Source organism: Ursus arctos, unplaced genomic scaffold, assembly GCF_023065955.2.
Source record: "Ursus arctos isolate Adak ecotype North America unplaced genomic scaffold, UrsArc2.0 scaffold_30, whole genome shotgun sequence".
Classification (NCBI taxonomy): Eukaryota; Metazoa; Chordata; class Mammalia; order Carnivora; family Ursidae; genus Ursus; species Ursus arctos.
The window spans coordinates 4756490-4772362 of record NW_026622986.1 but is presented as its reverse complement, the minus strand read 5'-3'; the positions used below and the strand labels follow the sequence as shown (position 1 = coordinate 4772362).

At 47.0% G+C, this 15873-nt stretch overlaps 1 protein-coding gene across 28 annotated transcripts in view; it reads right to left on the bottom strand.

Moving 5' to 3' along the window:
- The window catches only part of PARD3 (par-3 family cell polarity regulator), a 634782-nt gene extending 626104 nt beyond the window's left edge, over positions 1-8678 (bottom strand). For 11 of the 28 annotated variants that reach the window (XM_026483446.4, XM_026483457.4, XM_026483447.4 and 8 more), the window contains exon 1: positions 8205-8675. In XM_026483446.4, coding sequence (XP_026339231.2) covers positions 8205-8324 — 120 coding nt within the window. In that variant the 5' untranslated portion in view covers positions 8325-8675. Of the gene's footprint in view, positions 1-8204 lie in introns of all 28 variants that reach the window. The other 17 variants (XM_026483451.4, XM_048219490.2, XM_026483453.4 and 14 more) reach the window with 8 other exon arrangements.
- Positions 8679-15873: the final 7195 nt, after the last annotated feature.

Here is a 15873-nt window from a genome sequence, read left to right as displayed (position 1 = left end):
CCTGTCATGTCTAAAACCACTTAAATTTATATTACCATAAAAACAATGACGTCCGGACTACCTATGTGTATGTGTGTGTATACACATACCCTACATTTAGTATCAGGCACTGTCATACATTTAGTTATACTTCACAAAAGGAATAGTGCCATTAAGTGACTTCTGAGCATGTAATTTATCCTAAAAGACCCTTCTCTCTAGATGGTAAGGAATTCTAAAGGACACTCCAGGCAAAATACATCCTAACTTCCAACAGCATGTGTTTGACCTAGGGGTCAAGCCCCATCATTTCAAAGTAAGGGAAGCAAAATATTTTCACAGGGAGGGTGGGTGGAGTAAGAGATTCTGCTCCCTGTCTGCTCCTCTGAAAAGCCACTGCACATCACTCAGACTTCAGGGTTCCATGAGCACCATAATGAACAATACAGACTAGCTAGGAGTGTCTCTGGCTCTGGGGACTGGCAACAGGAGCCCAGCCCAGAATTTCTGAATGTGGGAAGATGAAGATGGGAAAACTGAGCCTCACAAGCTTGTGAGATTTGCTAAAGCTCAAAATGACTGAGGACCAAAGCCAAAAAGTGGAAAAGCTCTTCCACTATGAACATCTTTGGAACCGCCTCATCAACCTTCATTCAGCAAAGGCAGCTGGTGAGCTGGGCGGGAAGAAATCTCTGGCCGAAGGAGACCAGGTGAATTGTTGGGGTAGCCTGTAAGCAGGAAGAGAGGTAAGCAAAGAGAGTCCAGGGGACTTGGAGGCTCAGAGTGAACAGCTTACTGGACAGCAGCAGGACAGAAGAAGAAGCCCAAGAAAGCAGGGTTTACACAGTGTATGGGAAACTCCTAAAATTAGCCAGTTTTCACTTGAGATTTCTGAGCTTCTCTGACATAGTAATACATGTTTTATGGGACTCTCGGAACTATAAAATACCTAAAAAGTGAGCTTTGTTCATAGTGACTTATGTAGTCTATTTTTTAACATCTTTACTGAGATAGAATCACAAACCATAAAATTCACCCATTTTAACTGTACAACTCAAAAGATTTTTACAATATTCACAGAGTCATACAATCACCAACACTATCTAAATTTAGAACATTCGCATTACCCCCAAAGCAAACCCATTAGCAGCCACTCTCCATTACTCCCACCACTACTCTACTTTCTCTATGTCTACTCTGGTCATTTTGCATATACAGAATCATATAATACACGGGCTTCTGTGACTGGTTCCCTTCCACCTAGCACAATGTTTGCAAGTTTCATCCATGTTGCAACATGAATGAAGATTTCATTCACTCTTATGGCTGAGTAATATTCTAATGAATGGATAAACCCCATTTTCTTCTGTTGGTTGGACATTTGGGTTGTTTCCATTTGGGGGCTGTTACAGCTAATGCTGCTTTGAAGACTCATGTACATGATTTTTTTGGACGGACATGTTTTTATTTCTACTGTATGTATATTTTATAGTCTATTTTTAAGAGAAAAAAATTAAATAATTGACTTTTCAATTCATTTGGACATGGAGCTTTCAATTTTATTTCCAAGTTCCAATATCAGCGGATAGAAGAAAAAAATTAGCAAAAGTAATATTTAATGTCATAAACCACCTAAAGATGGCAAGCCAGACCCAAGAAGACATAAAGCTATGAAAAAAAAGTCATTTGTACATACTCCTTCCAAGTGAAAAAAAATCTTAAATAAGATAAAACAAATGACTAAAACAAACAAAAATCACCTTTCTACCGTGTTCACACAACTCCGCATTTCTTTTCATAAAGCTTTCTCTATTTTCCATGTAAAACAGAAAAGATACCGAAATACATAAAATTATATAAATTTACTGATCCCCTACCTCTCTCTACTGCCATTGACCTTGGTCCTAGCTAGGCGTGTTGTATGAGTAGCCACGTAGAAGGAAAGCAAACTGTGTAGGCTGAACCAACCATTTTACCCTGTGCAAAATGGACTGTGGAAATCACCTCCCTGGACCAGTTTTACACATTTCTTTCCATCCTTCAAAAAAATGCGTAAGGCTCCAAACATCTATTCCGTGTCCAACATCACTAAGCTGCGTCGAACTCTACAGGGAGGTAAAACCTCCCAGGACAGATGGAGATCTATCTATGGGTTAGTGGTACTAGTGAGACTAAGTATTACCTCTCTGACCAACTCATCCAGGTTCATCATGAGCCAAGAAGCACTTCACGTGAGCCAGACTCTCTCTGTGAATCCAGATCCTAAACATTTCTATTTACTGCTGGCACTTACCCAAGGATCCCAACCGACAGAATTAGAGGCGCCAGACCCAACACAGGTATGTTTCAGGGCCAGATTCCCACACTGCTCTGGCCACCTGCCTTGAACCAGGCCCAGTGCAAACCCTATGACTATCCCTCGGCTTGATCTGAAAACAGACTGAACTCCTTCAAAAGAGCTGACACAAAAGAATAACTTCCAGATACTCCAAAACACACTGAATCTTAGTGTCAATTATAATCTGTTTGTACCAATATGCCAAACACACCAAACCCTAAGGTGCTGGTGATACAGTCTTCCAAGTAAAAATATACTTATTGTGTAATAATGTGTACAATGTGTTTATTCTCAGCTTTTTATTTACTCAACCCATAAGATTCCTTTGCAGCAGATGTTGGCTATACAAGTAAGACTGAGGCAGGGCCACTGCCCCCCAAGCATTTCCCTAGAGGGAGAAAGAGCTCAGCTGCGTTCTGTAGATAAACACACTGAAGTACCACACAGTAAAGCTCATTCATCCAGGTCAGTACAGGAGCTAAGGCCCCAGGAGAGGCACACATTGGAGAGCCTCAAACAGCCTGGGAGGCAGGGTCAGCCTCCCAAAGATGGCTGGTGTGGGAGGAGGCTCAATAGATGTGCGGACATAGAGGAAGCAAACACTCAAGACAGAAGAAACAGGAACGTGCGAGCAAGTGCAAGTGGGCGGAGTGTGGGATGGAGGAGCCCGGTGACGGAGAGGCTGGAGGCAAGAGGGGTCCCACAAGGGACAGGCTGTGCTGAGGTGGCAGGACCTGGCCTCTGGGGAAAGCAGGTGCAGAGGCACTTACACAGAAGAGTACAATGAGATTTGCATTTTAGAAACACCAGCCTTGCAGACACACTGCATTTCTTTTTCACTTTTGAGAGGGAAGACAGAAAATATTAATAAAACAATATTTATGTCATTCCACTATTTTTATGCTTGCCTCTATTGTCATTCAAACTCTGCAACAATATAACTATTTTCCTAAAAGTTTCAATAAGTTTGTAAATGTGTAACAACAAGCAGTTATATATTATTTGCAGGAAAATCTCACACCAACTGTTAAGATTTTTCATAAAAACCATGACTTATGTGTTTTTAGTAATCAGCAGTCCTCCCCTTCCAAAAAGAGAAAAGCACATTTTCAAAAGTTACTGTCTGTAAACTCAAGTTTGTCTGCTTTAAAAACAACGAACCGCTATTAAACAACTCAGGTTTCCATACTTCAGGGACAAAAGCAGTGGCCCAAAGGCCAGAGGCCCAGATAATCAACCTAGAGTAAAGCCAATATTGGCATTTCTATATACACACACACACACACACACACACACGCAAAGGCACACACTTCGCTCTTCTGACTGCAGTGCTGCTTAGGCAAATATTAACATTTTTACCTATTCTTTAATTAAATTACACTCTACCTTCTTAAGTAAAGAGGAAAAAACCAAACAGGATAATAGGATACTTGGGAAAGTTTCCCAGCAAGTAAAACTGGTGAGTAAAACATTAGTGATTCAGCCCCAGCACTGAAGTCTCACACTCATCATCTGTTCAGTACTCACATTAACCCTGCAAGGGAACAACCCACTTTAGACATAGGAAAAATGAGTTTCTGTAGGGTTAGTTTGCCCAAAGTTAAATGGTAATTAAAAAAAAAAAAACAGTAATACCAATAATAAATAAATCTAGGTCTCCAAACCCAATCCAAAGCTCCCACCACCCCCAAGAGAAGAGAGCTATGGGGGAAAGCAGTGAGTTAAGAGGTTCCAGTAACTCCCCTCCTTCACTCTACCCTTTCCCTATTCCTTACTCAGCATTCAGCAGCATTTTAGATGGAAGGCAGATCCCATCCAAACAGCTGCTCCAGATATCCTCCCAGAGGACCATTAGTCCATACTGCTGCCCTGCCCAAATACCCTACTCCTTCCCGTACCAACCAACTGTATAAAGTCCCAGTGTCATGCCCTGGCATTCACAATCCTCCTCCTGATCCCGACCCACCATCTGGCATGAACGCTGGACAGGAGCCAAACTAGCCCCGAAAGCCTGAATCACCTGTGTTCCTACAATCCCCTCCCTCCCACCTCTCAGAATTGCAGCAGATGCTCTCATGCCTAGACCCCACTGCAGACCCTCAGAACCAAGACATCTTAGCCAGGCAGGTGCTTTCTGAGATCACTATTCATTTAGGAAGCCCTGGCCCTCTAGCAGGGCCAGCCATCCCACTCACTAAGCCCAACACCAACTCTAGCGACTGAATAGGATCCCCCTTCCAACCCAAGGCCATAACAACCACTCACATCTCTGAAACCCAGAAGCAATGACTGACTGTACCACCCTGTTGCCAATTAATGTTTCTACCTACTATTATCATTTTATGTACTCATCTGGTCTTCTTGAGTGCAAGAATTTCATCTTGTATTTCTCCAGAGGGCACAGCATTCTGTACACAGCAGCCCTCCAAAATATCAACATTTTTTTTGAACAAACATGAAGATTTTCTTATCTTTCTCCTAACCAGATTGAGGATGTACAGCAGGAAAAATGGGAAGCCTCAGCGCCAGACCTGATTCACTCAAAATTAAGGAGTGGCCAGCGAAGAAAACCTCAGAAACCAAGGGCACGACACTAAAAAGTCACTGCAGTTGGTGCTCTGTACCCTGTGTCCATCAGGATTCAAGGATGAGTCAGGCTGCAGGCACGAGAAGAACGAACAGACACATATACAGCAGACAGTCCTCCAACTCTCAGCACTCGAGAATAGTTCCTGCAACATAATTCTCAATGTCTAGCACGACACCCTCCTTAAACAGGGTCTGGATGGGGATGGGTGGATAGAGATGGAACAGCCAAGACATTTTCACCCATCAGCGATCATAAGCAGAAAAACATTTTTTCACTAGAGGGGAAAAATGCTATGACTAAATGTAAGCCTCTGCTTATTGAGGACATTTCTGGTATTAAGTCACACCACTTGACTGTCCAGAAAAACTGATTTGTTTCACCTGAAAAAAAGTTAAAATATAATGCCAAATATAGTAGCCCCATCACACTACAAAATGCTTATTGCAGAGAAAGCCTTAGTGACTTCGTATCTGTCTTTCCCTTTTCCTTTCTTTTTTCGGGGGTTGGGGGGGGACTTAGTTGATTTTTATACAAAGCCATAAACATGATCTTTCCACATTTTTTCCCCACCAAATGGGAGTCTGTCAAGCCACGTGTCACCGAGCACCTTAAACACCACTCCACAGTTAGCCGGCTACCCAATTCATCATACAAAATTTACCTTGTCCTATTAAACAATAAGAGGTAAAGAAGAAAGAATAAGAGTTAAAGCAAGTGTTCATATGTGTTTACCTCATAATCACCTTAAATAAGGTAGGAGAAAAGAGAAGAAAGACTAAAGTTTAATCTTAACCAGTACCTAACAATGTAAGAAGAAAAAACACCAATGAACCTGGAAGACACTGAGGCTCTTGCAACATCGGAGAGTCAACAGTCTTGTGACCCAATGATTAAACTTTGTGTACTACAAAGCCCATCTTAAAATTCACCCACTGAACTGTGAATTGCACTTCAAGAGCCTTTAAATAATTTTAGAACGCCCTGACTCATCTCTGACTCCTCCCTCTCACTTATATATCCAACTCCAATGCTACCATCCTCCTGAGAATTAGCCTCCTTCCATCTCCACCTGATGATCTCACACTTACCCTCTAAAAACTCAGCTCAAATGCCCCTTCTCTTAGGCATGCCTCCCCAGACTCTCTTAAGAAAACAGCACTCCTCTTTCCATGTTCCCAGGTCACTGTGAAACAACTACCACTAATATTTAAAAACAAGGTCCAGATCTATCCCTAAGCCCCCTCAGTTACATCTGCCCAACACCCCAGACACATCCCCTTCTCCTTGCACCACAGTATGATGGTCCACAACATGGTCTCCTTCGCTTGAAGGACCACGGAGCCTCTTGTTCTAGACTCTTAGACTCCCAACTTCCATAAGGCAGCCAGTGGGCCCCCTAGATGTCCACCACCCAGAACAATGCCTTGAATATAGTAAATGCTTAAGAACTTCTGTGGAAGGAACAAATGACTCGATCAAATCAAACAACTACATTTTTATCTCCCAAACAGGCTTTTCGACCAATGTCCATGGTGTGCCTAGTGAAACAGAACTAATTTAACCATGTAAAATTAGTAAAATGAAAGGAAATGTCCTCCCTATTCGTCCTCCCTATTCAGTAACACAGGCACACTGTCTAGGTTATATTACTGTATTTCCCTTTCATTTCACAACTTATTTTGGTCTCCAAAGTGCATATGCAACCTGATTATTGATTTAGAACATTTAGATCATAAACTGCCATTCATAAACAATCTTTTAAAATGTTAAATGTAGGTTTAGAGAGTTATGTTTCCCCTTGTCAGCACTGCAAGATGAACGGGTGCCCAATTTCCACTAATTTTATTTGATTTTCAATAACAGTTAAACCAACTGTAAGGAACATTTTAGAGCTGTTAAATATGGTCAACATCTTCCATCTTTATGTCAGGTTCCTAAACGTTCCCCCAGATTATCTTCAAAAGGCCAAATTTAAGCTATTCTTCCAAATATATACTAAAAACCAAACAATAGTGTACAAAGTTTTTCTCCCTTAATTCCAGAGAGAATTGGAGGACGCACACAGTATACACTCGGGCTGGCAAAGCCACCGGCCCTCGCCTGCTGCCCCAAAGCCCACAGGAGCTAGGCCACGCCACTACCGGAAACAAATGAGAAATTTAAGTGAACATGCTTTTCACCAAACGTTACTCTACAGCAAAGGAAATATCCTCAGGTGCTTGACAGAAACTTCGGAGGCGTGGGCTCTTGTCAAACACAGACAGCCGATAAAACAATTTAACAAAATGCCTTTTCACTTCTGACACATTGTAGAGGAATGCAGTTAAGTGGAGACAATGTTATCACTCCACGAGGAAAAAGGGAAATCTCGTCGACTCCCAAATCAGGCCCTAGCTACGCAGCCCCGGCACCATATGGAACTAGTTCCAGATAGGTAAACGCTGAGGTCCTTGCAGGAAAACTTTTCATTCAGGGACTGATTTCAGGGTTGTGCCTTTTAAAGGAGTCCTGCACGGGAGCCTCTCAAGCACCGAGATTCCGTGCCCACCCAGCGTCGGCCAGCCCACGGAAGCGGGTGTCCCTCTTGGGGTTGCCGGCGACTCTCCCCCATCAGCTGCCCCCGAACCGCGCCGGGCCGGCCCTGCCCGCGGGCGACCCGGAGGAAAGGGCTCGTGGCTTCGGCTCTTTGCCCCGCCCGGACGAAGGCAGTGCTGGAGCACAAATGCAGCCGCTCTCCGCCGTGTGGGGAATAATTAAACTCTCCTCCAACCAAAAAAGTTCCCTTTCCCCAGCCTTTGCCGCGGGGCCTGGGAGCGGGGAAAGGCCTGAGGCTGGATTTCCACCTCCTGCAGCCGGGGGGAGATGGGTCCGGCCAGGCTCTGCCCGCGCCCCGGAGGGCTGGGTTCGGGCTCGGCTCCTAGGACAGGCTCCGAACGGGCGCATCTGGCCGACGCCCGCCCCGCGGCCGGAGCCCCGAGGGAGAGGCGGGCGGCGCTCCGCCCGGGAGGAGCCGCGGGGTCCCGAGCGCTCACCCGGGCTGCGCCCGCGCCCGCCCCACCGGCCCGGCCCGCGCGGAGAACTTTGCCGCCCGCAGCCCGGGGCGGGGGGCGCCCGCGAGGCCCGGCCCGGCCGCCGCACTTTCCCTTTCCCCGCCTCCCCTCCGTCTCCCTCCTCCCCTTTCCAGGAAGCGCCATATTGATCCCGGCGCCTTCCCCCTCCTCCTCTTCCTCCTCCCTCTCCTCCTCCCCCCTTCTCCCGCCCCCACCCCCCGCGCCCCGTGCGCCCCCGGCCCCTCACCTTGGCGATGGCCTTCCGGTAGCGGGTCACCGCTTGCTGGATGAGGCTGAAAACTTTCATGTGGCCGTCTCCGCACGGCACGACCACCCGGGTCCTCCCGAAGCACACGGTCACTTTCATGCCGCCGCCGCCGCCGTCGCGGGCCGGCCCGCGCCCCTCGCTGTCCGCGGCCGGAGCGGCCCCGGGCAGGGGCGGCTGGACGCTGGGCGCGGCGGGGCCGCTGCACGGGCGCGCGGGAGGCTAGGGGCGCGGGCAAGCGGCGGCGCCGGGGGGCCGCTCGGCTAGCATGCCCGGCCCGGCCCGGCCGCCTTCGCCTGGCCCGGAGCTCGCCTCGCCTCTCCCCGCTGCAGCGGCCGCAGCCTCCGGCCACCTGTTCGGCGTCTCGGCGCGCTTGACGGTGGCGGCCCGGGGCTGTGTGGCGCTCGCGCTCACTCGGGGCCGCTGGGGGAGGGGACGGCGGCGAGGGGAGGAGAGGAGGAGGAGCGGGGCCGGGCACACAACACCGCGCACATGCGGCAGGGGGAGGCGCGGCCCGCTCCCCGCGCGGGGCGGAGCGCACGGCCGCGGCCCCACGCCCCCGCCGCCTCCCTCTCCAGGCCGCGGGCGGCCGCGGGACCCCGACCTCACGGCCCGCCCCTGCAGGCGGCCTTCTGCCGGGGCCAGCCCTTTCCCGGGCTCCGCCACGGAGGTGGGAAGCCGGGGCGCCCCTCCCCCCGCCCCGTCGCCCCCCGCGCTTGGCACCGCGTCCCCCACCCGCCCCCCTCAAGCACTCCAGCGCGCTGCGGGGCTGCGCTCGTATCGCTGAGCCCCTCCTCGGGGGCGCCGCTCCACACCCCCCACCCCCGAGGTCTCTCCAGAGCCCACCCCCTTTCTTTGTCACTTTTAATCCCCTTCCTCCGGCTAGAGGGTTCTGGAGAAATCGTTTCTAGAGAAAACACTTTACTCTTGGCGCCGCGGACTCAACGCACAGAGACGCTCAGAGAGGAGCCGTCTCCACGTTGCCCCAGGAGGATAGGGACCGGGTTGGGCCGGGAGGTTCCAGCGGAGGTTTCTCCTCCCACGGGGGCCCACGCGCAGCCAACGTCTCCCCCACCCCCACCCCCCGGCCCGCATCTTGGCAGGGTTTTTGCACTGGCTCGCTTGCTCCGCTGCAAGGCCGGGCGGAGGTTGTTATGCGTTTAAAGCAAAAATTAATCGTCTGCTCTGGGGAGAGGTTGGTGAAGCTTTGACTCGACCCGGCCTTTCTCCAGAGGCCATACTGTTTACCTTGAAGTTTCCTGTGACCCGGTGATGACCCACCCACTTCAACATGTAGAATTCAAACATTCGCAATTCAGATCATTTTATTCCTTAAAATTCTGCAGCACAAGCAATCCTAACGCAAATTCATGAACAATACCTTCAGAGTGCCTTGGCGGAAAGCTGTGCAAGGGGATCCCACGATGCGCCCGCATCCGGCGCTTAACGCGGGCACTCAAACCCCAGGAAGAGAAAGCAACTCCGTAAGTTGCATGCATACGGGACCTGAGACATTTTTTTAAGAAGTGGATCGAGTCAAGAAAAGTAGCTGGCGCTCGTCTCTGTCTTAGTTATGAGCTATGATTCCTTAATAACGGTATGTCACTGTGTTTAAAGAATGACAAATGTCAGCAAAGAGTCGTTTGTCCATGTCTGTCCTAAATGGCAGTAACTTCATTTTTTCCAGTTATTCCTAGGGTATATGAAAGCAGTAACAGCTCTCTTGTGCTCAAGTGGAACTTCAGCATTTGCTGCAGGAAGACAGGCGATCATCCCTCCATCCCATCCCACCTCATTTTAAAATAAGGAAACAGATCATCTGCTTTCCAGAATCCCTAGCACTTTCCCCTGCCCCACACTACCCCAGGTATGGTGTAATTTGCCATTAAAAAACAACAACAACAACAAAAACCACATTATACTTCCTCTCATCTACAGCCCTTGACCAACATACTCCTCATTCCTAGCAAACCAGGGCAATAAGTAGGTGCTGTGTGTCGTCATCACTATTTTACCCCAGGATGTTGACTGCGTGTGGAAGTCGCTTGCCCAAGGCCACGGAGAAAGCTTGAGGCAGACCCAGAAATAGAGTCTGGGTTTCCTTCCACGCATTCATGGAAAAGGCTCATTATACTCCTATTTGGCTGCAACGTTCCACGTTTCTACCCAATAATTAAGTTTGTGATAGTTTGTTAACTATGATAACAACTCGTGCTGAGGTCTTCTTGCTTCTTGTACTAATAGTTGGGTCTACAACAATTATCCATAATTGTAGATGTTGTTTCTTTTTTAATGTGTTGGGGAGGGAGGAATATACTAGCTTAGAGTAGAGCTTTCTCAAAATAATTCTGATTGAAAAATAAGTTGAAGAATAGCCAGAGCACATCAGACACCACAAGTCTCTAGATTCAGATCCTGACTCTACCAATTTACTAGTGCCTTAGACATGGCACTCAAGCTCTCTCTAGCCTCAGTTTTATCAGCTGAAAAGTGGGCTGACGATCTCCATCTCATCAATTATCAGGATTTAATAAAGTATTGACTCCAGTACGTGGCCACCACATGAGAGTGTGGAGTGCAGTCCAGTTACCATAATGTAGTTGAAGGGTAACAAAGTCAGGACAGGATAGCAAAAGCTGACGTTGGTGGGAAGGAAGAACAGGGGCAAGAGGAGCCCAGGGCTCAGAGAAATCACTGGACTGGTGGTAGAGCTGCTCAGTGACTGGACTAGGGTTCATGACTCCCAGGTCTACACTCGATTCATTTTAATTTGATTCCACATGCAGTTAGAGAAGAACTTCCATGTGGAAAGCACTGGCTAAGTATTACAGAATTATACAAGTGAGTAAGGAAAAGATAATATAGAGGTTGGATTAAGATAGCTATTGCAATAACTGTAATTCAAGACGTTAACTATGAAGTGCCAGCAAAGTGTCGATGGCAGTCCTGGGATGGGAGATCTGCCTGCACGGAAGACGCAGCATCAGAGTATATGTGTACGACTTCATTCATGTCAATTCCTTCCATTATTCAATAGTTAATAAGGGTTCAGACCATTTTTCAAAAATATAATACGACAGGCACCTGGGTGGCTCTCGATTTCGGTTGCCGACTCTTGATTTCGGCTCTGGTCGTGATCTCAGGGTTGTGGGATCAAGGCCTACCTCAGGCTCTGCGCTCAGTTGGGAATCTGCTCAAGGATTCTCTCTTTCCCTCTAGCCTCCAACCCCCACCGCTCATATGCACTCTCTCTCTCCCTAAAATAAATAAATCTTAAAAAAAAAATAATCCATAGGATTAATAATTAAAATGTCTATTCAACTAACCAGATAAAGCCTTAAAGTTTTATTTAAATCTACCTAGTTTTTCTAGATATAGTGATTCCCTTTATGTTAATAATTGTGAAAAACTAATGCTGTGTTAATTTTAGATACCAGACTCTTGGGTATCTTGAGTCAAATTCATGCAACTTCCTCGCAAATAATGAATCTACTCTCACCAATGTGCTTAACTAACATCTAAACATGAAGATACATTAGAGCCAGGCTACCTGGCTGCTTCTGGCCTGAGTAGGCATAAAAGCAAACCCAGTCCTAATGAGAAGCAAAATCATGAAAGCCAAGGGTGGAATGTTCTATAAATATTTTCTAGTGTGTTTACTCTCTTAAATTCACATCTTTCAGGTGAAAAAAAAATTGTAACCCTTATCTTACTTGTACTTCTTTACAGTTGATTGATTCAATTGGTTTTAAAGGCCTCAGAGAATTCTGAGAATTAATTGGGATCCACCTGGGTTTTGTGCCTATCTGCAAATGAAAACGGGCAGGTGTGACCACCTGGACTATAATCTCAACCATATCCAGCAGCACTCACGTGCATTATGAAATAGATACACACACCACATGTGCACGAACTGTATTGTATTACCCAACACCTTCCCCTTAGAAAGGTAATAATTAGGAATTTAGACATTTACAAGAGTTTCTAAAATTCAATCATACATTGAAAATTGAAGTTATCTCTGGGATATTTCACACACATATTGAGCACCTACTCATAAGTATTATACATAAGATCATGTTACACTTGTGAATGCCCAGCCTCACACAAGCTCAGTCTAACAGAAGAATTGGATCACTATTCACCAAATAATTGTTGTCCACCTCTTTGTACCAAGCACCGCACTGGGCTGGGTATGTAAGTTCCTCTCTCACGAGGTCCTCGGTCTGGTAAAGGTTTCAGATGTGGACAGGCAGCCACTAGAGTATGACAGGTGTTACATATGAGGGGCAGTGGTGGCCTCCAGAGAAAGTGTGCACTCCTTCTGGGAGGAAAGGGAGAGAGGTGGAAGCAGGCCATCTAGAAGAAACCGGTCAAGAGAAACATAAAGCAAATCTCATTCGTCACTTTAAATCTTCAAGGAGCTGCAGGTGAAATTGATTTTAACGATGTCTCTTATTTAACCCAATAGATCCTAAATATTATCATTTCCACATGTAACCAATTTTTAATAAATACTAATGATATTTTTCATACACCTTTTCCTATGAATTCTTCACTACCTCCATGTGTAGTTTATACTTACAGTACATCTCAATTTGAACCAGCCCTCCATATTCATTCACTCATGCATGACTCATTCATCAAACACTGAGTAACTAGCATATGTCCAATCTCGTGAGGGTTCAGTGGCTGCATGTGGCTCGTGGCTACTGTATTGGAGAGCACAGCTCCAGAGGACAGGATTGCTGATGGCTGGAAGCCATGGGCACCGTCAAGGAACTTACACACGGATCGAGCTCTTGGAGGGCGGAGACTGTATTATTCACAGCACTTCCCTAGAATTGCTCTAGGGGTGGGGAAGAGGACTTCTCGACATAGATATGAATCGTATAGTAATACAGCTGTGTTTAAGAAAAAATGCAAAGATTGGGGGAAGTAAGGGCTGCACTTGGGCTCAGTAGAGCCTCCCTGTTGTGCAACATTAAACATAAGTCTAGGAACCGTGGTTTTTCTAATGAAACATGAGCTCATATGAATTGTATGGGTGAGAGAAATGGCCAAGAAAAAGGAAAAAAACCATAAGAAAGGAAAAGAATAAGAGAGGAGAGGAGCCTTAATGATCCCCAACCTGCTGAAAGCAGTCATCAGACATGAAAAGTACAGGGAGTGACTCGGTTCACAACAAAAGTAAACTGTGCTGGACAGGGCGGGCCCTGCCAGGCTTCCTCAGGCCATCTCCTTTCCCCCTCACATCCAACGCTGTGTCTTCACCCTAGAGGCTAGTATAATCCAAATGGCACCTGACTCACCAGCTTGTGATTACAGGATGGGGTTGTATTTACTTTTATGCCCTGACCATACATATCCAAGTCCTTACCTTCAAAATATCACAGGGTCGACCTCAACCAATCCATCAGCTCCAGTCACCACATTCTTGCTCTCCTGTTCCAGTTCCCAAAAACAACTGGAAGGTGTGTCAGCACTGCTTTGCTGATACAGCCCATCTTGAAAAGGCCAAAGTCCAGGCTGAAACCACCACTTCTAGATGTCCCTGGTGTCACCCAGCGTTAGAGACTCAGAAAAGGCCTGGATTGCCTGCAGAAACGTCAGAGACCCAGGAGGACCTGGGTTGCCTGCCATCTTTTTGACCCCTGTCATGATCCGCCACTCAGAGCCCAGGTCCCCAATCAAATGCCTCTCTCCTTCCCAGGCTCCAACATCAAAGAAAAAGGGAGCTTGTTGATGAAGTCCATGAAGACACACCCACCGGGGCACAGAGCAGGGAAGAGGCTGGTGCAGATGGTGACATTAAACTCAATTACAGTAAAGACAGATCTGTAGAAAGATCAAGCAAAGCAGTCTATGCCGTTTATTTCTCAGTGGTCCAACATGACCAAGGCACATTGGATTCAGAGCATCCTGTCGCTGGAGAGGTGTTTCCACATGATGATTTATAAATGCCAGTCTTTTCAGCAGAATCTTTGAAAGCAAAGTTCAGGGTCAAATTCTCTAGCAAGGCCTAGAATGCTGACCTTGTAAGTTGCCAGGGAAATCAGAGGTAAAGTTAGCGAGATTGCTACAGTCTGGGGAATTCTGGGATCTGAATTGGGATTCTCTGCTGGGTAGGAGACCATTCTGCCTTCTCTCCGATGTGGGCAGGCTTCTACCAGGAACACAAAGTACCGGAAGTCTGTTTGTTTGTTTGCTTGGTTTTAATCTAAAAAACTCAGAGAAAGTGAGGTGGAAAAGGGGCAGATCAAGGGAATGATTTTAAACATTTTTTAAGAAGTAAAATTCTCCTCACCCAGAGGACAGTTAACATTTGACAACTAAAGAAAAAGGGATGAAATGAATTCACATAAAGCCTCACACCAATGCTTAGTTAAATCTCAGCTCTGAGAGACTTCTGGTAAGGGGGTAGAAACAAGCTTTTAAAGACTATTTAACAAATGTGGCGAAGCAGTTTCGTTCAGTACAGAGAAAAAGAAAAGAAAATGCATTGAGCTTGATAATTGAAACAACATGCTTTTTCTTGACCCTGTCAAGTTTAAATGGCTGAAATTCTCAAATTGTGAAACAATGAGGACGAGTAAAGGAAAAGCTTTAACTGGAGTCAACCAACCATGTGGGGCCTTCTCAGAGTGTGTCCAGGGCCAGGGGTATCTGGGTCACCAGTGTGAGAGCCTTCAGTGCCCCACTTTCCCCATGCCCTGCCAGCTGAAGGAGGAAGGTGCTCTTCCCCCAGAGCCAGACGTGCTCATGTCAGAAGGTGAGTGGAGGGGAGGCTGCTTTCTGACCGAGCCCAGTGCCCAGGGCCCCTGGCATTCTATGCAATAATTCGGTTGTGCTGGACCAGTGCGCATCCAGCCCTGCTGATCCTCTATACGTGTTTTTATTTTTTATTTTTATTTTTTAAAAGATTTTATTTATTTATTCAACAGAGAAAGAGACAGCCAGCGAAAGAGGGAACACAGCAAGGGGAGTGGGAGAGGAAGAAGCAGGCTCATAGCAGAGGAGCCCGATGTGGGGCTCGATCCCATAACGCCGGGATCACGCCCTGAGCCGGAGGCAGACGCTTAACCGCTGTGCCACCCAGGCACCCCTATATGTGTTTTTAAATGGCTGACTCATCCTTCCCTCCTCTGTCAAGTTACTCTGTTAAGCTAGGAATTCAATTTGAAAAGCTCTTTCTGGTGCTTTGAATTTCATCTGCTCAGTGTCTGAGCAAAGGCTGCAAGCTTGCTTCGGCTGGGGAGGTTTCCTTGGGTGAGCATGACACAGTGGGCCCCCGGACCGGACCCAGAGCTCACAGAAGTAAAACACATTTTCCTGACAAAACAGCAGACTCCGTGCCCTTGCCCAGCCCTCTCTCCAATGGGTGATCTTTTGAGCCAGACCATGTCATTCCTCTGCTCAGGGCCCTCCAGCGCTATCTCCTTCAGAACAAAACTGAAGTCCTTACAGTAGCTTATAAAGGTTATAAATGTCCACCCCCATCCCCAAACCTTTTCTACTGCTTTCCCTGTTCACACCACCCCAGGGGCCTGGCCTCACTGCTGATCCTGAACCAGGCAGAGTAGCCTCCTTCCTCAGGGCCTTTGCACGTGCTGTTCCTTCAGCCTAGAATGCTCTTCATCCCAGTGTCTGC